The sequence below is a fragment of the Camelina sativa genome, chromosome 1 (assembly GCF_030686135.1).
Source record: "Camelina sativa cultivar CO46 ecotype springtype chromosome 1, ASM3068613v1".
Lineage (NCBI taxonomy): Eukaryota > Viridiplantae > Streptophyta > Magnoliopsida > Brassicales > Brassicaceae > Camelina > Camelina sativa.
In genome coordinates this window covers 3,392,384-3,416,513 of record NC_141880.1, presented here as the reverse complement: position 1 = coordinate 3,416,513, position 24,130 = coordinate 3,392,384, and the positions used below count along the sequence as shown (strand labels likewise).

The 24,130-nt window shown below is 39.3% G+C and overlaps 8 protein-coding genes across 10 annotated transcripts; 6 read left to right on the top strand and 2 right to left on the bottom strand.

Moving 5' to 3' along the window:
- The first annotated feature begins 328 nt into the window (after positions 1 to 328).
- LOC104750288 (serine/threonine-protein kinase BSK6-like) lies at positions 329 to 3,235 on the top strand. The gene is made up of 10 exons (XM_010472097.3): positions 329 to 492; positions 600 to 820; positions 1,175 to 1,310; positions 1,397 to 1,530; positions 1,606 to 1,711; positions 1,795 to 1,880; positions 2,068 to 2,289; positions 2,375 to 2,521; positions 2,607 to 2,720; positions 2,811 to 3,235. Exons 1-10 carry the CDS (start codon positions 417 to 419, stop codon positions 3,039 to 3,041), a joined length of 1,473 nt encoding a protein of 490 aa, XP_010470399.2. The 5' UTR covers positions 329 to 416; the 3' UTR covers positions 3,042 to 3,235.
- Positions 3,236 to 3,387: 152 nt separating this feature from the next.
- Positions 3,388 to 5,783, bottom strand: LOC104750202 (transcription factor MYB1). The gene is made up of 2 exons (XM_010471999.3): positions 5,150 to 5,783; positions 3,388 to 4,469 (listed from the first exon to the last, which is right to left on the bottom strand). Exons 1-2 carry the CDS (start codon positions 5,487 to 5,489, stop codon positions 3,622 to 3,624), a joined length of 1,188 nt encoding a protein of 395 aa, XP_010470301.1. The 5' UTR covers positions 5,490 to 5,783; the 3' UTR covers positions 3,388 to 3,621.
- Positions 5,784 to 6,130: 347 nt separating this feature from the next.
- LOC147949506 (uncharacterized) lies at positions 6,131 to 7,328 on the top strand. The gene is made up of 3 exons (XM_087463633.1): positions 6,131 to 6,137; positions 6,193 to 6,450; positions 6,562 to 7,328. Exons 1-3 carry the CDS (start codon positions 6,131 to 6,133, stop codon positions 7,326 to 7,328), a joined length of 1,032 nt encoding a protein of 343 aa, XP_087319759.1.
- A 4,322-nt stretch (positions 7,329 to 11,650) lies between these two features.
- On the top strand, positions 11,651 to 15,398 carry LOC104750119 (laccase-7). Its single transcript, XM_010471902.3, has 6 exons — positions 11,651 to 12,328; positions 12,639 to 12,790; positions 13,213 to 13,457; positions 13,719 to 13,847; positions 14,013 to 14,966; positions 15,056 to 15,398. Exons 1-6 carry the CDS (start codon positions 12,236 to 12,238, stop codon positions 15,184 to 15,186), a joined length of 1,704 nt encoding a protein of 567 aa, XP_010470204.1. The 5' UTR covers positions 11,651 to 12,235; the 3' UTR covers positions 15,187 to 15,398.
- A 527-nt stretch (positions 15,399 to 15,925) lies between these two features.
- On the top strand, positions 15,926 to 17,515 carry LOC104750033 (uncharacterized). The gene is made up of 4 exons (XM_010471793.2): positions 15,926 to 16,386; positions 16,633 to 16,811; positions 16,891 to 17,224; positions 17,318 to 17,515. Exons 1-4 carry the CDS (start codon positions 16,000 to 16,002, stop codon positions 17,399 to 17,401), a joined length of 984 nt encoding a protein of 327 aa, XP_010470095.1. The 5' UTR covers positions 15,926 to 15,999; the 3' UTR covers positions 17,402 to 17,515.
- A 328-nt stretch (positions 17,516 to 17,843) lies between these two features.
- LOC104749792 (large ribosomal subunit protein uL10x) lies at positions 17,844 to 19,761 on the top strand. Its single transcript, XM_010471520.3, has 5 exons — positions 17,844 to 18,172; positions 18,268 to 18,336; positions 18,710 to 18,808; positions 18,906 to 19,298; positions 19,402 to 19,761. Exons 1-5 carry the CDS (start codon positions 17,918 to 17,920, stop codon positions 19,549 to 19,551), a joined length of 966 nt encoding a protein of 321 aa, XP_010469822.1. The 5' UTR covers positions 17,844 to 17,917; the 3' UTR covers positions 19,552 to 19,761.
- A 232-nt stretch (positions 19,762 to 19,993) lies between these two features.
- LOC104749882 (lectin-like) lies at positions 19,994 to 21,545 on the top strand. 3 transcript variants are annotated; one of them, XM_087478834.1, is made up of 3 exons: positions 20,006 to 20,455; positions 20,603 to 21,290; positions 21,388 to 21,545. In XM_087478834.1, the coding sequence occupies exons 1-2, from the start codon at positions 20,221 to 20,223 to the stop codon at positions 21,229 to 21,231; spliced, it is 864 nt and encodes a 287-aa protein (XP_087334960.1). In that variant the 5' UTR covers positions 20,006 to 20,220; the 3' UTR covers positions 21,232 to 21,290; positions 21,388 to 21,545. The 3 variants fall into 3 exon arrangements, with proteins under 3 accessions (XP_010469992.1, XP_087334960.1, XP_087334910.1); XM_010471690.3 differs by having other exon boundaries at positions 19,994 to 20,455; positions 20,603 to 21,545; XM_087478784.1 differs by having other exon boundaries at positions 20,035 to 21,290.
- A 121-nt stretch (positions 21,546 to 21,666) lies between these two features.
- Positions 21,667 to 23,971, bottom strand: LOC104749702 (mediator of RNA polymerase II transcription subunit 27). Its single transcript, XM_010471419.3, has 7 exons — positions 23,508 to 23,971; positions 23,256 to 23,421; positions 22,534 to 22,984; positions 22,385 to 22,444; positions 22,229 to 22,297; positions 22,088 to 22,131; positions 21,667 to 21,999 (listed from the first exon to the last, which is right to left on the bottom strand). The coding sequence occupies exons 1-7, from the start codon at positions 23,779 to 23,781 to the stop codon at positions 21,840 to 21,842; spliced, it is 1,224 nt and encodes a 407-aa protein (XP_010469721.1). The 5' UTR covers positions 23,782 to 23,971; the 3' UTR covers positions 21,667 to 21,839.
- Between the last annotated feature and the right edge of the window lie 159 nt (positions 23,972 to 24,130).

Sequence of the window (24,130 nt, the reverse complement as noted above, 5' to 3'; positions counted from 1 at the left end):
TAGGCTAAATTGAAGACAAAACTCAACAAATCTGATGATTTTATTTATAAAAATAAATAAAATAAAAACTTTAATGTTCAATATGCTCACAATTTAAATGGAACAAGCAAACAAATTTATAATTAAGACTACAACATCATGTTGACAATTTTCTTATATTAAATAATATCAACGTTGATTTTTTCAAAAAAATATAAATATACTATACATTATTTTGTTCATCAAGTATTTAATTATGATATAGAAAATATTCGATACCAAAAAAGAAAGATTTGTTTCTTTAAAAAAAACATATATATATATATATATATATAATTTAATGGCCGGAGGCGGGAGTTTAGTTTAATAAACCAAAGCACTTGAAAAAGTTTCTCCACCGGCGAAACTATTGTCGCCGACCTTACCCATCGCCGGCGATGGGCTGCATTTGCTTCAAACCTTGGCGTCGATCGCCTTCTCCGTCGATTACTTCCACCGTCATCGACGAACTAGGTAAAACAAATTCCGACGAATTCTCCCAGACACTCCTCTCTATTCGCGTTAAATTCTGAAGAAGACGATGAATCGAGGAATTAACCTAATTAACAATTTCGCTGCAGATAACAAAGGAGAAGACGAGGGGAGTACTTGTCCCAGTTTCAGGGAATTTAGCTTGGAGCTTTTGAGAGTCGCTACTGACGGATTCGCCGCCGGCAACATCGTGTCGGAGCACAACGAGAGGGTTCCTAATATCGTCTACAAAGGGAGGCTCAAAGACGGCAGATTGATCGCCGTCAAACGGTTTCAGAGGCTTTCGTGGCCTGATTCTTTCGAATTCATCGTTCGTCTCTTACCCCATTTGAATTTGATAACTTACTCAATTAGTTTTTTTTTTTTTGTTTTTGTTGTTTTGGTCTGATTAAAATTTCTGGATTCTTCTTTCTTTGGTTTTGCTTAAGATTTGACTAGTGCTTAGATCCCCATTTTCCGATTGTTCATCGTCTTTGACTTTTGATTGGTTATTTTTTTCCGAGATACTTCTCTTGAATGTGACAATGTTCTTGATTTTGGTATGTTTTAAGAGGCAAATTTCATTTCTTTTTGAGTTAGTAAATAATACAAATTAGGTTCTGGGCTTGACCTGTTTTTTGCAGAGGAAAATTTATTGAATGTGGCATTTTGTTTTTTTTTTCAGGAGGAAGCACAAGCTGTGGGGAGGTGTAGGAGTGAGCATATGGCCAATTTGATTGGTTGTTGTTCAGAAGGTCACGAGAGGCTGCTCGTTTCTGAGTACATGCCTAGTGGAACACTTGCAAAGCATCTCTTCCACTGTGAGACTCTTTGTTATTTGAGTTTATATGCTCTAAGTGGTTTGACTATTGTCTCTTAAGTTGTTTGACTATGAATTTGTTTTCAGGGGAGAAACGACCAATGAAATGGGAGATGAGGCTGAGAGTTGCGTTACTTACTGCCATAGCGTTGGATTACTGTAATGATAGGGGAATAGATTTGTACCATGATCTTAACACCTACAGAATATTGTTCGATAAGGTTAAAATTTTCTGCAGTACTTTGAAAACCATAAATGTAATCATTATCATAAGTTTCTCACAAAGTATATGACAGGTTGGGAATCCCAGGCTGTCTTGCTTCGGTCTAATGAAGTGTAGCCGAGAGGGGAAGAGTTATAGCACTAACTTGGCATTTGCTCCTCCTGAATATTTGCGTCTAGGTATGTGCATCCAACCACTCTTCTCAAGGGAAAAGTTCTAAACATCTGAAACCACTCGTAACTTAACTTTTAAACTCTGCTAGGTACTGTGATACCGGAGAGTGTCACATTTAGCTTTGGGACCTTGTTACTCGATCTCATGAGCGGCAGACATATTCCACCGAACCATGTAACTTTCTTCCCACAAAGCAAAATATCTGTTGGTCCTCAAGGTGTCAAAATGTCAATCTTTGTAGATGAGCTGGCTCTTGTTACTTGTACTATAATTATTTTGTATCCAGAAGCATGATCTGTATAATATATAAATGTTTCTTGAGAGTTTCATTAGTTTTAACTTATCTGGCAATGTCATCCAGGCACTTGATCTGTTCCGTGGCAAAAACTATCTGGTGCTAATGGATTCAGCTCTGGATGGTCAATTCTCTGATGAGGATAGAACAGAACTAATACATCTAGCTTCCCGCTGTTTACGGCCTGAACCAGACGAGAGGCCAAGCATAAAATTTCTCATGTCAGCTCTTTCAAGGCTTGAGAAACGAGCTGACTCTTGGCCCAACGTCAAAGGAGAAAACATCCCTGTAAGTCATCACTTCACTAATTCTTCCAAGGTTTCGGGTTATGCAGACTTTTCTTATGTAATCATGTGGGACTTAATAATGACAGAGTCCATCATACACTAAACCTGAAACCAAGCAGCAAGTGCGCTTGGCTCCTTTTGGAGAAACATGCTTGAGAATGGATCTAAGTGGCATACACGAACTACTCGAGAAAGTCGGATATGGAGAGGACGATGTGATGGTCACAAACGAGGTATATCATAGTATATATGTTTGTGATAAACATAAAATATCTTGATACATCTCAATATCTCATTATGAGTTCAAAAATATTGCAGTTCTCATTTCAAATGTGGACGGGTCAAATGCAAGAGAATATGGATTACAAGAAGCACGGAGATGCTGCATTTCGTGCTAAAGATTTTGAAACCGCAATCGAATTCTACACAGAGGTATCAATTTGAATCATCAAGAACCTGTCTTCTTTTACCAGCAAAGATACATGCATTATTTATAACGATATGAATTCTTCTTATGAACAGTTCATGAGTGGAGCACCAGTGATATCACCAACAGTATTAGCCAGACGGTGTCTATGTTACCTAATGAACGATATGTTCCGCGAGGCTCTAAGTGACGCTATGCAAGCTCAGGTCACATCACCAGAGTTTTCAATCGCTCTCTACTTACAAGCGACTTGTCTCTTAAAACTTGGGATGGAGGCTGAAGCTAAAGAAGCTCTTAGACATGGCTCTTCTCTCGAAGCTTTTTAGAGTTACGAGCAACAACAAACAAAAAAAGCCAGAATTGTACAGCTTCTTTCTCTGCATACGTATATTTAGAATTGTGAATACACACATAGCACATATACATGTTTGCTTCTTTGACTTGGTTTGAGAGAACCTTGGTGTACCATCAGAAATTTTTGTGTGCTAAAACCGGATTTTCTTGCCGTTTTCCCTTGAAATTAACTGGTTGTGGATTTTTAACTACACGTTCACATTATTTAGCAGTGTTATGATATATAGATCATCATTGTGGGCTTGTTGTTAAGGCATGTTACAATGTGAAATAACCATATCATCACATGGTAAACGCAGTCGTCATACGAGTCACAAGGAAGTTGAAAGACACTGTGGCCTCTGCTCAATTTCAGAACTATATAAACTATCTCTACTCAGTTACATCACAACTTTGATTACAAATAAAACTCAAGCTCTCCGAGATCAAGGGATAAAAAAAATCAAATACAAAAAATAAAGTAAAGAAATCTCAGAAAGAAAAAAAAAAAAAAAAAAAAAAAAAAAAATCTCGGAGACTGGTTTTGTTCTGCTTTTTTTTTTTTTTTTTTTTTTATGTGGACAAGACATTGGTTATGTTCTTCCCCTGTTCAGATACAAGATAATGATCTTGATGTGCCCTTGAGCCTTGAGACCTTAACCGGCCAGCTGCTTCTTCCATCGCCTTAACGCTGCTACTCTCTAAACCGCTTCTCAGCCATGCAAGGCTGCTTATATCCGTTGCTATAGCAGCTAGTTCGTAACTCGGAATTGTTGGTGGGTCTAAGTAATCCACAAAGTCTGGACCCAACAATGAGTCTTGCTGAAAAAGGCCAACGGGATTGTTGCTGCAACAACCATTTCCACATGTCGGAGGCACAAATTGCTCGCTGTAAGATCCTTCAAGCACTCTTAGCATTGCTGTGTCTTGTTTAGATGATTGGAATTGATTTTTGTCTTGTATATGTGGAGACGATGATCCTTCCATATGATTGTACGCATTATTAAAAGAACTGAGCCGAGCTACCGGGCGGAAAAGCGTTGGAGGATTACCGTCTTGCCTAGAAATACCTTCTCCGTTTGTCTTCTCTACGCATTGTTGTTCTTCAGGCATTTCCATAGAGGTAGCCTCTTTGCCTTCCGGAGACACAATTGGAGTAGTTACATGACCAGCATCCCCTGAAGATAAAATTCCTTCTGGCGAAGCTATTGTTGCCGTTCTGTCAAATTCAGGATCTTCTTCGACAACTAAGCTTCCAGCTCCCATATTCTTTGCCTTTTCATCCATAAATCGACGTCTTAGAGTGGAGTTCCAATGGTTCTTGATAGCATTATCTGTTCTTCCAGGAAGGAGTTTCGCAATTACAGCCCATTTGTTTCCATGGATGGCATGTGCTTTGATGATAGCCTGGTCTTCTACCGCTTCATAAACCAACAAACAAAAAGATACAACGAAGTAGCCTGATTTAGTGCTACTTATGAAAATGATATAGAAACAGAGTTTAAAGTTGATATGAAAAGAACACAAAACTTGAGAACAATTAACTAGTAGTAATGCATAGGCCCCTGGAAGCCTCGTACCAATCAGCGCCAAATACAACAAAAAAAATCTACAGCTAAGCAGAGTTACTATCCTCAAACAAACCGTCGTTTTTGATCAACTACAACATCAAATGGTATCCAACCTAATTTGTTGTTCGTTATGGATTCAAGTAGAAGTTCACAAGCCATAAAGATCCCAAATTGACACACCCTGAAGAAGCACAGAATCCAAAGATCATTTCTTTTCTAGTTTTTTTTTCAGTTTTACATCATCGTACCGCCCTAGTGATGTCTCAGCCAAAATCACCAATTCAATTCCATTTCACAACCATACAAGCAAATCACAGAGCTGATCCAATAGTCAAGTCTCTCTCCAAAAAAAAAAAAAACAGCACAAATATAAAAAGAACCAAAAACAAAAACCCTAGATTCCTCAACTCTACACATACCAATCAAAAATTCGAAAAGAGAAGAAGAAGATCACAGGAACAATCCGATCTAAAAAAAAGATCAAAACCCCAAATTCAAATCAAAAAGTGGGAAAATGGATTAAATTATACCAGTAAAGGAGTTACGCTTCAGAGATGGATTGAGCTGATTACACCAACGAAGACGACAAGACTTGCCTGAACGACCAGGAATACTCCGAGCCATCAAACTCCAATTCCTCGGTCCAAACTTCTCAACGAGCTCACTCAACACAACATCCTCCTCCGGTGACCACGGCCCTTTTACTCGATCTTTCCTTCCTCTCCCACTCGTCCTTTCCTCAACGAACCCTGCCGCATCTTCTCCACCATCGCCGTCGCCATCGCCATCACCATCACCATCTCCTCTGCCAATTGCCGCCGATTCTTGCACCTCCCTTAATCCCGATCGTCTCCCAATCTCTCCCTCCATACGGGCTTCGGTTCTCGTCTCTCTCACCCACCGGACTTAACTGTAAAAGCTTTGGGTTCTCGTTCTCGTTGGGGTCGGTCGCGTGAGCACACGCGAGAGATTCGTAGGGCTTGTGTTTCGGTGGAATCATTTTTATTCCTTTTAATTACATTTTTGCCCTTGTGATTGACATTTACATTATTATCCTCACTCGTAATCCTCTTTCTGAAATTTTGGTCAAGCTTTTGTGAGGGAGGTTTAGGTAAATTCATTAAAACGGAAGATCTTTGGGAGGTTGATGACTTTCTCTGGCTTATGGCGGGAATTTTCATTATCTGGGGGTCTAAGTACTTTCTTTTGGGCCTATTTAAAAGCCTATTCTTCTGTAAACTAGGCCTCTTCGTGTGGCCCATTCAGTGGATGATGAAGATTGAAAAGTAAAAACGTCTTTCTTTGATTTTGATAAAATGTGTGTGGGAGTCTTTCCTTCTTTTTTTTTTTTTTTTTTTGTGCAACGAAGTGTGGGAGTCTTTCCAAGTTATAAAAACAAATGCTAAATATGAAGTATGCAGACCTCATTATTTTGATAACAATTTTTAAGTCCAAATGTTTGATCTTGAAATATTGAAACTATAGATAGATGTTGTGTGGGATCCAAGGTTATGTGTGGTAATCTACAAAGTGTCAGCTCAAGTCATTACCTGTGGTATCTTTTCTCTTGCAGACAACATCAATCTCACAGTGTCCTTCGTGTATGGGTTTAATCATGTTGAAGAACGGGTTGCACTCTGGGACGAGTTAGCCTTCCTGCACTCCTCCATCCCGTTTTCTCAAAGTCCTTGGGCAGTTGTAGGAGACTTCAATCAGATCCTGAGGAGTGAACATAATTCCGCTTTTCCCTCTGCGGATATTGATCTTCATGGAGTCAATGCTTTTCAGCTAGCGCTTCAGGATTCAAATCTTTTTGAAGCTCCAGCCAAAGGTCTTCCTTTCACCTGGTGGAACCATAGGGAATCGGATCCTGTCTCCAAACGCATTGATCACGCCCTCGTCAATGAACACTAGGCAAGGTTGTTCCCGGATGCTTTTGCAGAGTTCTTGGAACCTGGTCAATCTGATCATGCTCATTGTTTGTTCACAGTTCCTGTCCTGCAGCACACACACACTAGACCATTCAAGTTCTACAGTCACGTCACAGATCACCCAGACTATTCTGACGAGGTTGAGACGCATTGGACTCCAGCTTCTGTTATTGGCTCCAATCAGTTCAAGCTTGCTCTTGCCATAAAACTTTTAAAACCTTGCTTGCAGAGGCTTAATAGAAATCATTACAGTGGGATCTCAACTCGGGTCAAGGAGAAGGCTGATGAGGTCGCTAAGCTCCAGAGGAGGTTGCTAAATTCCCCCAATGAATCACTAGCAAGAGAGGAGAATGTAGCTACAGAGGAATGGAAGAAGCTTCTTACTGCCGAGGAGAAGTTCTATATGCAGAAGTCTAGAATCCAGTGGCTACACCTTGGTGATAAGAACTCTTCGTTTTTTCATAAGGTTGTGATCCAGAGGAACACGCAAAATCATATCCACTTCTTCTCCGATTCAAATGGTAGGAAAGTCTCCTCTCCATCTGAGATGAAATCGCATGCGGTAGAGTATTTCAAGTCTGTTTTAGGCTCCACGACTCTTCCCTTGTCTCTTGTTACTCTTGAGTTCTTACAGGATCTCCTCCCATTTAGATGCTCAGCTTCCCAAGCAGAGGATTTGTTGAGTCAGGTTACAGAGGAGGAAGTTCGTAACACCCTATTCGCCATGCCATTGAACAAGTCCCCTGGACCAGATGGCTACCCCGCTGAGTTCTACTGATCAGCCTTGCCTATAGTCGGTAATGACCTTATTCTAGCCATCCAAGAATTCTTCACGAATGGCCGGCTTCTTAAAGACATGAATGCAACTGTAATTACCCTTATCCCTAAAACGCCAGAGGCCTCTGCGATGTCTGAGTTCCGACCTATCAGCTGCTGCAACTTGGTGTACAAAATCATTTCAAAGATTTTGGCAAACCGTCTGAAGCCCATTCTCATGCAATGCATCTCACCGAACCAGGCTGCTTTTCTCAGTGGTCGCAGCATAGGAGATAATGTCCTCCTTGCAACTGACTCATTCGAAACTACGAACGTGGTGCTTGTAGTAAGAGCTCCCTCCTCAAGGTTGACATCCGGAAGGCATTTGATACTGTATGCTAGAATTTCGTTCTTAAGATCCTTGAGGCTCTGAACTTTCCTCCTCTCTTTCGCTCCTGGATAAAGGAATGCATCTCTATGCCTAAGTTCTCCATCGCTATCAATGGTGAGTTAGCAGGATATTTCAAAGGAGAAAAAGGATTGAGGCAAGGGGATTGTATCTCTCCCTACCTGTTCATCATAATTATGGAGGTTCTTTCGAAAATGCTAGATGTTGGGTTAGTCCAAGGCAAGTTCTCTGCACACCCGCTGTGCATTTCTCCTCGTCTGACCCATCTATCATTTGCAGATGACCTTCTCATTTTCTCAGACGGCTCCATCTCCTCTCTACGGGGAATAGCTGAAATCATGCATCAGTTTCACTCATTCTCCGGACTGGAAATGAACCCTGATAAGTCTGATCTCTTCCTTGGGGGTTTCACCGAGACGGAGGCTGCAGCGATATCTACCTCCATCGGCATCAGACTTGGTACTTTCCCAACTAGGTACCTTGGCCTCCCGCTAAGGCCGACAAAACTATCATTGGCTACTCTTCATTCTTTCATTCAGAAGATCACAAGCAAGTTACACTCTTGGACGTCCCAGTACCTGTCTTATACCGGTCAGGTTCGTCTAATTGTCTCTGTCATTTATGGAAAGGTGAATTTTTGGAGCCAAGTCTTTGTGTTCCCCAAGGGTTTCTATAAGATTGTCGATTCTCTTTTTGCCGCATTTCTGTGGAAAAATGCAACCTCCTCTACAAATGGATCAAGAGTTTCTTGGGCTGATATCTGAAAGCCTAAAAGTGAGGGAGGATTGGGTGTAAGGCCCTTGGAGGAGTTTGCTATGGTTTTTAGATTGAAGCAAGTTTGGCGCTTATTTACCAACTCTGATTCTCTCTGGGTGTGCTGGTTAGACACAATGTCTTTGGTCGTAGGAGCTATTGGCTTATGGAATCCTCTCCGCGACTCTCTTGGACTATCAGGAAGATGCTGGAGTTAAAACCCTTCTTTAAAAAGTATGCCCGATGTCAGGTGAGAAACGGGAGGAAAGCGTTGTTCTGGTTTGATTCTTGGACCACTATGGGTCCCTTAATTGACCTCTTTGGAACCTCGGCGCCAAGGGAATTGCGTATTCGCCGTGATGCAACAGTCTGGGATGCCACAAGGGATGGACAGTGACACTTACCGCATGCTCGTTCCCCACAAGCAGAACAGCTTCACACTTGCTTATTCGCTATCAATCCTCTATCACAATCAAGAGGATCTGACTGGTACTAATGGAGGACTTCGTCAGGTTCTTTCACGGACAAATTCTCCTGCAATGGTACCTGGTTGCAAATCTGCGAGCCCTCCCTTGTTGTCTCGTGGTACAAAGTAGTCTGGTTCAAAGAAGATGTCCCTAGATTCTCCTTTATTCACTGGCTGGCAACATTGCGCAGGCTTAAAACAAGAGATCGACTGCGTCAATGGGGAATGAGTGTCCCTCCTCAATGTGTGCTCTGTTCTTCAGGTGTAGACTCCCATGACCATCTGTTCTTCGAGTGTGACTACTCAAGAGCACTGTGGGTGGGGCTTGCGGGGAGGGTTCGACCTCACCCTCCTACCTCCCTCCAAGCCGCCGCCTCATGGGTCATGGCTACTCAATCCACACCGCCGCGTTTTGCGTGTAAGATCCTTAAACTCCTCTTACAAGTCATAGTTTATATGATTTGGAAGGAGAGAAACCGCAGAATATTCTCTGCTGATCCAACCTCGATTGGCTCTGTTAAGATCCAAATCGACCGAACTATGCGCAGCCGTCTCATCTCCTTTTCGCCGGAGGGTACAGACGCTACCATTTCTCTCCTTGAATACTATTTTGGTTGTATTTTTAGCCCACTCTAAGTGTGGTAAAACTCTTTTTTTGTAAGACAAAGGAAAAAAAAACTTTTGTTGTTGTTCCATCGCTCTTTCTGTTAAGAGCTCGGTCATATTTTTTTGATTTCAGTGTATAATGTAACCTTTTTTATTTGGTATAAATTTAACATTTCACCGAAAAAAACTATAGATAGATCTCTAAAATCTAGATAGGTTTCTAAAAGTAACTCACAAACCAATAAACATTCGATTTGGCCAACTAACATTTTGAGTTTCATGAAAATGTTATTCAAGATCATCAAGGAGTTGGTCGTGTCTACGAAAAGGCTTTGAAATGCTGTTTTTAATTTGAAAAGTCAATGGTAATCCATTCGCCTATGATATGAGATGGCGAAAGCTAATTTAAAAAAAAATGTTCATGCCAACTCTTGAACATACAAGAAACAGTCGTATTATATTATTACACGATCGAGAGCGACCTTTGCCTGACAACAAATCTTTAGATCAGACTATTTATATAATTAAAACGGGGTTTCAGATTATGGCGAGAACGGCCGTTTACTATGTACTAATGTACATTAAATTTATGAACCTACAATTTAATGGAAATCTAAACTTTATCTTTACAATAAACAAACACATACTATATCACGACCTCGGAAAATAATGATTAAGGGGAACAACTAGGTCAAAGATAAAACACCTCGGAAAACAATGATTAACTGGAACAACTAGGTAAAAGATAAAAACAGTTGTTGCATGTATCATATATATTATGATGTGTTGACTCGAAAAAATCAAACGGATATGAAATGTATCTATGTGAAACGTACATATATACAACTATATCTATCTACACAAAATACAACACGTTTCTCGAAGGCAGGGCCGGTCCATGGGCCAAACAACTAAAACAAAGAATTAGGGCATCAAAAAATTTAGAATATTTTTTGTAAATTTTTTTATAGAGCTTTTATATACATCTAAAGACTTTTATAAAAATGTGGACTTTAATATAAATGCAAATCATAGTTTTTGATGTTAATTGTTAGTTTTGGTTTTGATTTTTTCCCTTTTGAGATTAATTGTTTGCTTTGTAAAACTATTAGATAAACTTTTTCATCAAATCTAATGCTTTGGCTTTGATTTGTGTTAGTACAATTTCAAAACATTAAACATAAAGTCTTATATACTATTGGTTATAATTTTTTGGTAATATATAAAAGAGCATGTTTTTAAATTCTGCATAGGGCACTAGTAAATGCCGGACCGGCACTGCTCGAAGGTATTGTAAAGTTGACTAAGAAGAGGCTTCCAAGTTTCAACTTGAACACATGGACGACCGCTTCTATGCACGTATCAAAATTCTTCAAGTCATAAGAAAATATGTATATTACTAAACCAATTAATAACATAGTGGGAACCTTTTTATAATGAATTTGCTCGGTAGTTGAATACTACCCAATTTGTCATATAATTTGAGACAAAATCAATCGGCCTGTGTCTGGAGTGCATTGCATGTTTATTTCTGCATTTAAATAAAGCCTAGAGCAAATTTATGGGTTCGTTGATTCCTTAATTATATCGAATCCAACACACTTTTTAAATATACGATCTCATATGATCCTTGGATATGTTTTACTTACTCTAAATTTTAAATCCGAGTAACAGTAACAAATGGAAAAAAATAGGACCATTGGGTTTTTGGTTTCTACTTTATCAATAATTAAATAGTTGTAACTTCATTGGTACAATGTTTTGAGAAAATAATTTGCGGATTTTTAATGTTCAATTTTATTATAAATCTGTCGCTAAAATTGTGGTTGTTACTTAGATATCAAATTAGATAAGTAGTTGTCTATATTGGACTTGTAATACGAATTATAATGAGCTAAGATGGTTTGTGTTGAGACGCAAAAAATTTTGGATGACTTTTGTTATTTCTCAAGGAAAATTATAAACTAAACTAATAAAGAGATCAACTGTTAGAAATTTAGAGAACGATGTCTCTACTAACAGATTGAAAATTACCTATTGGCATAGCTTCGCTAGAAAGAATATATCAATATCTACAAAAACACATGCATACACGTAGAAAAATACATACACGCCTAATCGATTATGCTATAACAGTGATCGATATACATCATCAAGCCATCAACTCAGATCTAATATTTTTTAATTTGTTCTAAATTATACTTTTTTTTAAGAAACTTAAATTAGAATGGAGAATGAATCAAACATTTTACTGTTTAAATTATACATTAATTCTAGTTATTATCAGTAATGTTTGTATAATTTGTATGTGTACAATAGAAATCTTTGTTTTTTTTTGTGCACCATATAAATCGTATTTTAAATTTAACAATCTAAAATATCTGCACACAAATACAAGGAAAAAAAAAACGAACTCTTAAAATTGAAAACTATCAAAACTATGTGGCAATAACATTGGATAGAACTTACGTGGCTAGCTAAGGTTCTAAAGAAACCCATATTGAGAATCATGATTTATATACTTGTATATTCAAACCGTTATCTTAGACAGCCCTAGTTACCATCATCGTTCGTTAGTTACCACTTCGCATTCTATAAATTATTAAGTAGAACCACAATTCTCTTCGCTTCAACATCTCCATAACACACATCTCTCTTTGTCTGCTAGGTAGCTCTCATCTTTCTCTCTCTAGGGATGGAGGGTGTTAGGGTTTCTCTTGCTTGTGCTCTACTTCTTTTCGCAGTCTCTTCAATAGCTTCTGCGGCCATTGTCGAACACACCTTCAACGTAACTATGCATTCTTGCCTCCTCTTCTTCTTCCGCTAAAATTGATTTTTATTGGCATGTTATAAACGTATGATATATATATTGGATACGCGTATAATTGTTTTGTATCGGTTCAAAACTTGAAACAAGATGATTCTTACTTATTTGAAAACCAAATTCATGCTTCTGCCAAATGTTGTGATTGTATTTGATTATAGGTGAATCTATAACTAATGTGAAATATGAGTTTATTTAACTAGCTAACTAGTTATAGTACGAGCATTGACCAGTCATATCCCTAACGACGTGAGAGATACTTGGATTTTGCCAGGTACAAAACTTAACGGTGTCTCGGCTGTGCAAACGGCAAGTGGTAACGGTCGTAAACGGAAGCCTGCCTGGACCAACAATACGCGTTAAGGAGGGTGACTCGCTCGTTATTCACGTCCTCAACAATTCACCACACAACATCACAATTCATTGGTACTCAATTAATTAATTACGGTAACCTCGTTTTAATTTATATATTAATAGTTTGCTTAACTAAGTAAATGATTACGTTTTCGTATTTTGGCTTTACTATAGACGTTCGCCTTTCACCGTCTCTTAGTTATTTCCTTTCTAGCATAAAATACTCAACTTTGTTTTCGAAATATAAAATAAATATGTAGATATTTCATATTTGGAGTATAGTCACTTCGGTCCTTCTTTTTCCTTCGAAATTAATTAAGATTATGATCACGGTATAGTTATATTTTAACAAACATACTAGTATCTAAAATATGAACGTTTTTTTGTTCGTTTTGATTTTTATTAAAAGGTTTAACGATTTTTATTTTTATTTTTGTGTTAAAATTTCAACAAGTTTAATTATCTTAATATTTTGTACGTACACGACGACGCAGGCACGGGATCTTCCATAGACTAACAGTTTGGGCAGATGGACCAAGTATGATAACGCAGTGCCCAATTCAGCCTGGCAAGAGATACGCTTACAGATTCAACATCACCGGCCAAGAAGGTACCTTGTGGTGGCACGCACACTCTTCTTTCCTACGCGCCACCGTATACGGTGCTATCATCATCCGCCCAAAATCCGGCCACTCTTACCCGTTTCCCAAACCTCACAAAGAGGTTCCCATCTTATTTGGTAGGTCTCAAAATATGTTTAAAAAAAAAAAAAACTCGATTATATACTAACTATATTATAAGCTAGATATATATTATTAGGACAAATAATATTTGGTGAATGATGACGTAACGGGTGTTGGTCCTTGTCTTTTAAAATTCAAACGTCTATATACATCATTAGCTGGAATTGGCCAAATCAAAGTCTTCGATGTTCTACATTATTATAAAAACAGTACTATATATTAATATCTTAACTTTTATATTTTTTTTTTAAAAACAGGTGAATGGTGGAACACGGATGTAGTCGCGTTAGAGGAGACCGCAATCGCCACCGGAGTTCCTCCAAACAATTCTGACGCTTATACGATCAATGGCCTTCCCGGAAACCTATATCCATGCTCCAAAGACAGTGAGTCAAAAGATGATGAACAACTAAAAATAACCCAAAACAAAAATATTTACTAATTAGTAAAATGACTAAATTAAAACAACTAAATAACCAAGTTTCTAACCATACTGTTTGAATAAAACTTACCATTTTCCTAATTAATACTTTCATTATAAATCAAAATAGGAATGTTTAGCTTAGACGTGGTGAAAGGAAAGAGATACCTACTTCGCATCATAAACGCGGCAATGAACATGCAAATGTTTTTCAAGATAGCCAATCACAGGCTGACAGTTGTCGGCGCTGACGCAGTCTACACCGCCCCTTACGTAACCGACGTCATCGCAATCGCACCGGGTCAAACCGTTGACGCACTACTCTTCGCCGATCAGTCCATCGACACCTCCTACTACATGGCGGCTCATCCTTACGCCAGCGCACCCTCCGTCCCTTTCCCCAACACCACCACCAGAGGCGTCATCCACTATACCGGCGCGTCGAAAACACATGGAACGAAGCGCGTGTTGATGCCTAAGCTACCTTCCTTCTTCGACACGTTAACTGCTCACAGATTCTACTCCAGCCTCAATAGCTTAGTCGATGGACCTCACTACGTACCAGTACCTCGCCACGTTGATGAAGAGATGCTCGTAACCATCGGGCTCGGGCTAGAAGCATGCGCAGATAACACAACGTGTCCAAAATTCTCAGCTTCTATGAGCAACCACTCTTTCGTATTACCTAAAAAGCTATCGATCTTGGAAGCTGTGTTCCACGGCGTCGACGGGATTTTCACGCCTGATTTTCCAGACCAGCCTCCGGTTAAGTTCGATTACACTGACCCGAACATAACTCAGACAAACCCGGGACTTTTGCTCGCTCAAAAGACAACGAGCGCCAAGGTTCTGAAATTCAATACGACGGTGGAGTTGGTATTGCAGAACCATGCGCTTATCGCGGCGGAGAGTCATCCCATGCATCTTCACGGATTCAATTTCCATGTTTTGGCTCAAGGGTTTGGTAATTATGACGCCAACCGTGACCGGAGCAAGTTCAATCTCGTTAACCCTCAATTCCGTAACACTTTGGCTGTGCCTGTTGGTGGATGGGCCGTGACCCGTTTCACTGCTGATAATCCAGGTAAAAACTCTCTCAGTCCCAATTCTTTCATTATACTATTTTACAATCAATGCACGAAACCTAAAATATTGGATAACATATTGGTTCAGGTGCGTGGATTATGCATTGTCATATCGATGTTCACTTGCCATTCGGACTAGGGATGATATTTGTGGTTGAGAACGGACCGACCAAGGCGACCACCTTGCCACCGCCACCACTTGATCTTCCCAAATGTTAAGCAATAATATTTTTAAAATAAGAAGATTATTTAGAGCAAAAAAGGACAGAATTTGCCTCAAACACTCACTGAGATTTGTTTGATTTGCTCTCTCATATTTATTTTGATGTAGTCGGTAATTCAAATTAAATTGTAGTCCCTTCATATGTTTTTGTTACCAATTGTGTGCGTTGTCACTTGTCAGTGATTTATATGGTTTATTTTCTTGTAAATTTTGTCACTTTTTTTTTTTTTTAATATTCGTGGAAAGAACGTCAGTTGAAAGCTAAATCAAAGCAAATCAAGCTAAAAATCTGTTTTCAAGAGAAAGAAACACAAAGACAATGAGCCATTAACTTTGTGTTCCCTCGCATCTCCCTACTTATTCTCGCCACATCGACCCATGCGTGGGTAATATTGATAGTTTGATACCTAACAAAGAAAAAACCGGGTACGCAGTAGTGTAGTGTGATCTTGAATTCAAACATTACAAAATATAAGCACCAAAAAAATTGCTTCATAGATGCATCTCTTTCTCAACCAATAATAATTGGCAAAGAATATACAAAACCAAAATTTTTCCTTATCGTACTGACGAAAATTATCTTTGTTAATCAGACTTCAGTTCAGAATTTTAATATACAAAGTTAATTACTACTTTCATAACAAAAAAAAAAAAAAAAAAAGTTAGTTACGACTGTAGTTCGGGTAATTTCTTACGTTGGTTTTAGTTCAATACCGGTTTTGGTGTTAACCGGTTACCGGTAAAAAAACTTTCAAAACATTATCCTAAAAAATTCAGAGCGGACAGAGAAAAAAAAAAAAAAACAGAGAATGATGAAGCTGCAAGGGGGACTTCTCCAATGGAGTCGTAGCAGTTTAATCCCATCGATTTACACGCCAATCAACACAACCCAATTCTCTATCTCCGCCTGTGTCATTGAGGGGAACCACCAGCTTACGGCGAAGGAGAGACGGCAGCTCCGGAACGAGCGGCGGGAGAGCAAATCAGGGTATAGCTGGCGAGAAGAAGTTGAGGAAAAGTTGATTCAGAAACCAACGAAACGGTATGCGACGTGGACGGAGGAGCTCAATTTGGATACTTTGGCTGAGTCGGGTCCGCAATGGTGGGTGGTTAGGGTTTCTAGACTTCGTGGTCATGAGACTGCTCAAATCTTAGCTCGTGCTCTCGCTCGTCAGTTCCCTGAAATGGAATTCACGGTAATGGAATTTGGGTTTATCTTCTTCTGTTTGTGTGATTTTGAAGTTTGGATCAAAATGGTATCTTAGATCACTGTTGAGAGATGAAAAGTTAAAAACTTGTTATAAAAATCGAAACTTTATTGTATATTTTTTGGTTAGTGTGATACTGAGTTTGGATTTTGGGTTATTGTGTGATCTTGAGAAGTTGTGGGGAATTCATACAATTGGTTTTGAAGCAAGTTGCTGTGTAATTTCGTTGTCCAGGTGTATGCTCCATCTGTTCAGGTGAAGAGGAAGCTAAAGAACGGTTCTATATCCGTGAAACCGAAACCTGTGTTCCCTGGTTGCATTTTCATCAGATGTATATTGAACAAAGAGATACATGACTCCATAAGAGAAGTTGATGGAGTTGGAGGTTTCATAGGCTCAAAAGTTGGTAATACGTGAGTAGTATTCTCACTCTCATTCTATGCGTGTGTAAAAGGTCTGTGAATTGATTTGTATCTGCATTTTCTTTTGCAGCAAGAGACAGATTAATAAACCGAGACCAGTAGACGACAGTGATTTGGAAGCCATTTTCAAACAAGCAAAAGAAGAACAAGAGAAAGCAGACAGTGAATTCGAGGCGGCAGAAAGAGCTGAAGAAGAAGCCTCACAGAAGCTTGCCGCATCTAATCCAGATGTTGTTGAGACTGTAGCAGAATCTAAACCGAAACGAGCCCCGAGAAAAGCTACACTTGCTACTGAAACAAAAGGGAAGAAGAAACTCGCAGCTGGTTCTACAGTTCGAGTTTTATCAGGGACATTCGCAGAATTCGTTGGCAACTTAAAGAAACTGAACCGCAAAACTGCAAAGGTACAATTTTAGCTCCTTGTGTGTGCACTAATGTGTTTTGTTTAGATGTCTGTCTGACTTAGTGACTCTCTTGTGTGGTTGATGGTTTTGCAGGCAACGGTGGGATTTAGTTTGTTTGGAAAGGAGACACTAGTGGAAATTGACATCAATGAACTTGTTCCTGAGATTCAATCTTAGACTAGTTTGTTCACTACATGTGAATTTTTGGTTTGAAATAATAAATGCATGATTACATGTTTTTGATGTATCTGTTCTGTTAAATTTGCCATACGAAAATAATTCAGTCAAAAAGCTACTAAGTCTGAAAGAAAAAGTAAACTGATAGAAGGAAACCATAGAGATGAATCGCAGCATCTATAGCAACTCTGATTAACCTCAACTGAACTGTGTCCCGTTTTTAACATTTTCACATCAGAACGCATGATGTTTCCAATGCTGGACTTGGGCTCTTTTGGGGAAAGGCCCAATATCATTGAAATAAACAGTAGCCGTCAGATCAGAGTGAAGCAAACAGATACAAACCGTTAGATTAAGGTCACTTGAAAACCCTAAAGCTTCCCTTATCTCTTGGCAAGTTCGGCGAGTATATAAAGGCTGATACCAAAACCCTAGTTTCTTTACGTCAAACTCCCTCTGTACACAGAGTTAAACTGAGTTTGTGTCTCGAAATTTTTATCCTTAATTTGAGCGAAAATGGTGAAAGCAACCAAGGCGGAGAAGAAGATCGCGTACGACACCAAGTTGTGTCAGCTTATCGATGAGTACACCCAGATCTTGGTCGTTGCGGCCGACAACGTCGGATCAACTCAGCTCCAGAACATCAGAAAGGGTCTTCGTGGTGACTCTGTGGTGCTTATGGGAAAGAACACTATGATGAAGCGTTCCGTCAGGATTCACTCTGAGAACACCGGAAACACTTCAATCCTTAATCTGCTTCCTCTCCTTCAGGTCAGTTTCTTCAGCTTCACAAAATGTTTATTTTTTTTTGTTTTGTTTGAAGAGTTTAGATTATAATTTGCGTTTTGGATCTGTGCTTTATTTAGGGAAACGTTGGTTTGATCTTTACCAAAGGTGACCTCAAGGAAGTGAGCGAGGAGGTTGCTAAGTACAAGGTTGGTTTCATTTTCCTGAATCTGCTTTGCAAATGTTGGACTGTGGCTTTTGATCGGATCTAATGCATAAAGGAAATGTTTTTAAACTTACATTTCTGCTTAGATTGGTTATGATTTCGCATATAGATGTTCTGAATAGCTTGTTTAGCTAAGAGTTTTACATTAATCTGCATAAACGTGGTTGGATTGTGTAAAATGTTGATACATCCCAATGTATTGGATTGTGTAATATGTTTATGTATCGTCAATATTAATTGGTTGTATGACATGTAGTATGATTGTGTAGTATCTTATTTTCTTTATATGGTTGTGTAGTATGATATTTTCTCCATATGATTGGATTGAAAAGTAACTTACTTCATATTATTTACAGGTTGGTGCCCCTGCTCGTGTGGGTTTGGTTGCCCCAATTGATGTGGTTGTCCAACCTGGCAACACTGGTCTCGACCCGTCCCAGACATCTTTCTTCCAGGTTTGTTTATTCATCTTTTGGAATGTTTGACTGGATTCGTTTGAATACAGAGTGTGAAGTTATTAAAACATGAATCAATGTGTTTTGGATTGTTTAGGTGCTTAACATCCCAACCAAGATTAACAAGGGTACCGTTGAAATTATCACCCCTGTGGAGCTTATCAAGCAAGGTGACAAGGTCGGTTCTTCTGAGGCTGCCCTTCTAGCCAAGCTAGGCATCAGGCCGTTCTCATATGGTCTTGTTGTCCAGTCGGTTTACGACAATGGTTCAGTCTTCAGCCCAGAGGTTCTTGACCTTACAGAAGATCAACTTGTTGAGAAGTTTGCTTCTGGTATCTCCATGGTCACTTCCTTGGCTCTAGCTGTGTCTTACCCTACCCTTGCTGCAGCACCGCATATGTTCATCAATGCCTACAAGAATGCCTTGGCCATTGCTGTTGCCACTGAGTACACCTTCCCACAAGCTGAGAAGGTGAAGGAGTTCTTGAAGGTTAGTCATTAAATAGTAGTGCATCTTTTTTATCATGTTAATTCTTATGCTTGGTCCATTGATTTTGTAAATATTAATTCTCGGGTGTAAATTTGGAATGCAGGATCCTAGCAAGTTTGCTGTTGCTGTAGCAGCTGTGTCTGCGGATGCAGGTGGTGGTGCAGCTCCTGCTGCTGCTAAGGTAGAGGAGAAGAAAGAGGAATCAGACGAAGAAGACTACGATGGTGGTTTTGGTTTGTTCGATGAAGAGTAGATTTTGTCTGTCAAGGTTTTACCTTTTTGTCATGACTGATAAGTGTTACTTCGTTTTTAGAATCTGGTTTTCAATTTTCTTGGTTTTGGCCAATTCTGATTTTTATGTTACTGTCTTTTTATATTCAGGAGTTTTCTTTTTCTTTATTTTTATGTGGATTTGGCCAATAATTTTTTTAGCTTCAATTTATGTTATGTGCACGTAAATAAATGTGTTTCATGACATAATTGCGATTTAGCGCTATCGAACGAGAACTGAAGATGAGTAGGTACTTCATAAAGTGTCATGGTGCAAATCTTTTTAACGTATAGCATTCTTAGGCTTTAGTTGTCGTGAAACCATTTCGGAGAAAGTGGACAGGAATGTCATTAGACTAATTGGGGCGAACAAAAGAGAGTGCAATAATATTGAATAAGTATCAGAAATAGCTTTAATCTTAGTCAGCAACCACTATGAGAGATGGTGAGAGCGTCTGCATGAGTTAATGATATTTATCTCTTCCCTCAGCTTTCTTCTCAACAGACTTAAATACTTCTTGAAAAGATGGACTTCATTCTCTGAATCCTAGAAAATTCCATTTAGAAGGAGAAGAGAGAGAGAGGCAGAAGAGTTCGTCTCTGTAGCCATTGAAACAGAGGCGTTTCGTTTAGTTTAATCCCAAGTTAAGCTATGGCGCTGTTCAAAGCCATCTCTTTTCTGTTCGTTTTATGTTTTGAGATACATGGAACCGCAGGTGTGGATTTCACGTTTTCGTTTGGTGGATTCGTGAAATCTCAAAACAAGAGTGTTGCTATGTTTGGAGATTCGAAGCTGGTCAATGACAGTTCTTCGATTCAGCTGACTGACTCAGTGAGTGGAAGCGTAGGACGAGTCTTTTACAGGAAACCCATCAATCTTTTCCGAGGTAAAGAGATTAACTTGGTTATTTTCTCGACTTACTTCTCGTTTTCTATGCCCAATGACATTGGTGATGTCTTGGCTTTTGTAATGACTCCAAGTACTTTGGATCTTAGTCTGTTTGGTACGAGAGATAACAGTTCCACTGCTTTAGGGTTTCTATTAGAATATGCAAAGAACGAGACAGTTGTTGCTTTTGAGTTTGATATCTCCAAGAGAGGAAACCGTGCAAGAATCTTAATTGGTAGGCCTGAATCTTCTAATATTAGAAACCTTTCGTTTGATGGTGACTTGATGATGAACAATGGAGGGACTTTGAGCTGCATGATTGATTACGTGGCAAGTTATAAGAAAATGATGGTTAATTTCAGAAGATCTGGTTCGATAAAGGAGTACGATCCGTTCTTCTCTTTCTCAGTAGACTTGGCGAAGCTTTGGGAAGGTGGTGAAGTCATGGTGGGTTTAAGCTCTGCCAATGGGAAGTCTTCCAAGGCACATTTTCTCCATTCTTGGAGAATTGAAACATGGCAGCGTCAGCCGATGTGGCTGCATCCAGTGCCACTTGAACAGAATGAAGGTTTGAAGGCCGATGTTTCCACGGAGGAGGAAGAGGGTCGAGAGAGAAGTGAGTGCACATGGAGAATGGTTGGTGCTTTGGTCTTGGGTGTAGTATGTGGAGCCTTAGGGGCAATGTTGGCTTTGTATCTCTGGACAATATGCGGTGTTAGGAGGTCAATGGCGGTGGTTCCAGAGGAATGTGCTATTGAACAAGGCAAGAAGTAGTGACTAGTTTGGTTTGGTGTGTGTTTTGGAAGGTTGTCTTTGTGTTGTGTGGTGGAAATGTAGGGTCTTTGCCTTTTTCTTCGTCTTCCTCTTCCCTCTAAGTTTATCTTATCTTTCTTCTGTGATGTTTCTGTTAATTTGTCTCCTTCGTTGCAGGTTTTGCGATGTGTTTTCACTATGTAAAATCACTATGATAAGAAGCTGTAAGCGATCTTGCAAAATGAACTTAGTTGTTGATGTTGTTCTTGATCCATTTGGGTTTGTAAGAGTCCTACATTTAACATGTTTTCTATTTATGGAACGGAATCAAGAAACAGGACCCACTTTGTCTTCTTCTCACTTTTGATGTTTACTGCAACAGAGTAATGTGAACTGAGTACAAAAAAGTCTTCGTTCAGTCATCTCGTGAATTAAATGTATAGAAAGACGACAACATTCACATGTATCATTACTTGCCATTTCCTAATATGTCTCAACCAGAGAAGATAAAGAGTGATGTACAATGAACCTAACCTCAATATGGATAACAAACACGAGGCGTCAAGGAGGAAAGCAGATACTTGAGATTCATTCTAATCTTTAATTGATTCTCCCTAATTACTGGAGAACTAGGAATCATCTGGAGAACAACTGGAGTGGTAAGCTTCACAAATATCCAGATTGACTTCCCCAGTTTTAACCGCAAGTGGTAATTCCTGGTAAGTGCGGTGTAGAGGGGGTAAGATCAAAGCAGACTTATTATCCATTGCTAATAGTCTTCCACATTTACTGCATCAGAAGCGAGGTAAAAAGTTTAGTCCATATCAAACATTTGTTTTCTAGTATTCCAGAAGAATTATAAAGAGTGGCTTAGTACCTGCATGGTTTGCTAAAAAGGGATTCAAAACTGCATATCCATAGCTGTATTAGAAAAAAACAAAGGTCTTAATTAACTTCCATGGAAACAAAAGAAAGAAACTATTCATGTTATCCAGTGAGTCTTTGTAAAATGCTTTACCAGAAGAGAATAGAGAGCTGTTCCAGTACCAAAGCCGAGAAAATATTGCAAGGCTGTAGCAGCATGTTCCTGAAAGAAAATCTAATTAATGCAAGTTCATAATCTATCAATTCTGTGAAAATTTATAATATGACACCAATTTGCAGTCTCTGTTACCGTGATGTGTTTGTACACATGATAAACCGAGAATCCTCTCGCATGTAAGTAGCTACCTCCCTGTAAGGAACGGATGAAGCAAAGATATGTACTTAAAACCATTTCATTTGAGAATCAGTATATTCTAATGGAGGGAGATTGGAAGTTACTTCATCTGGAGAGAAGAATGCAACTGCATCTGGATCAACGGAACCAGCTGGATTCAATGAGACTACAGCTCTGAATACAGATGGAAATGATAATTCAATCACAGCAATCTTATCAACAATTTCGTTCTGTATCCCTGATCTCAGCTTACTGGAACTCTGGAAAATAGGCTTCGAAGCTTCTGTTGGATCATCACTAGTTGACCCAGGTAAATAATTAGCTCTCTTCAGCCAGTTCAAGCGTCCATAAGTAGACACCTTCACATCCGGGACCAGCTTCTCTAAACGAGATTGTATATCTGGCAATGTTTTGTAATCAACCGGATCCTCTCTTCCATTTTCTGATAGCAAATGGGAGGCACAAAGTTTTTTCGATCTTGGTTCCATCTTTAATCCATCATCAATGTGAGGAAAGAATCGTCTTTTCTGATCCGTGAAGGCCTTGAGAGCTAATCTACAGTCATTAAGAGTCATACCAACATACTATGCGTCAAAGTTTTAACAAACCAGAAGGAAAACAGAAATTGCATAATGAAACTCCAAATAGGTCCACCAAAGCTTCACAATCAATCCTCAAGATCCAAGAGACTATTAAGGAATGATGGAAACAGAATCCACAATCCTCCAGGAGGAACTAACAGCCAAAATGAATCTTCAAATCTAATATTGTAGAGTCGAACCTAAACACTAATTATGATCTCATGTCATCTGCAACAATCTCATACCTGGTTCTATCAACAGCAGAGGCACCAGCTTGACCAGCGAGCTGCCTCTTCCAAGCATAAGCAACAACTGCACCATCTGGACAAACCAATGGCATGTGAAGACCCCATGAGTTACTTCTTGACCTAAGAGACTCAGTTAACACTCCAGATTCTTCCAACTTCTTCCCTGAAACATAATTATGATCTGAGAACCAAACAAGCAAAATCAATACTAATAACATAATCCAATTTATGGTTTCACAAGTAAAGCACCGATTAAGCGGAGATCCTGAAGATGTTGACGCATGGAGGCGTCTTCTCTGAGGAAGAGCTGAAGAGGCATATCGGTGTGACGAGGTTGGGAAGCAACGAACATTGCTTCAAGGATACGGTCAGCGCCGAGGCGGATATCGGCGATAACCCTAGCCGCTTGATTAAGTCGTTCCATGGCTTGAGCCACCTGTTTAGGCGGCGCGTCAGATTCCGACTGATTGTTCGCCGGCTCGGCCGTGTTCTGGAGAAGTTGGGACTGGTGTAGCGTCTGCATAAGCTGTGATGGAGGATTCAAACTCTCTCTCTTTTATCTCTCTCGATAATTTCAATTATTTTTGATTTTCAATTGAAATTGATGTTCTTGACGACGACGGAGGAATATTATTTCTGGACTGAGAGAGAGAGAGAGAGAACGATTTTATTTTCACGTCCAAATCTCAAAGTACTATACTGTACTCTATTTTAGTAGCTGGAAACGCCAGACGCAATTTTATACCGTTTGCGTTTTTAAACGCGTTTTTTGTTGATCTGCTTTCTTCTGCTCTGGTTTTATGTAATCTTGTCTAAATTTTAATTAATTTTCAATCTGTGAGTTAAGGAAGACCAATCAATCAATTATGAAT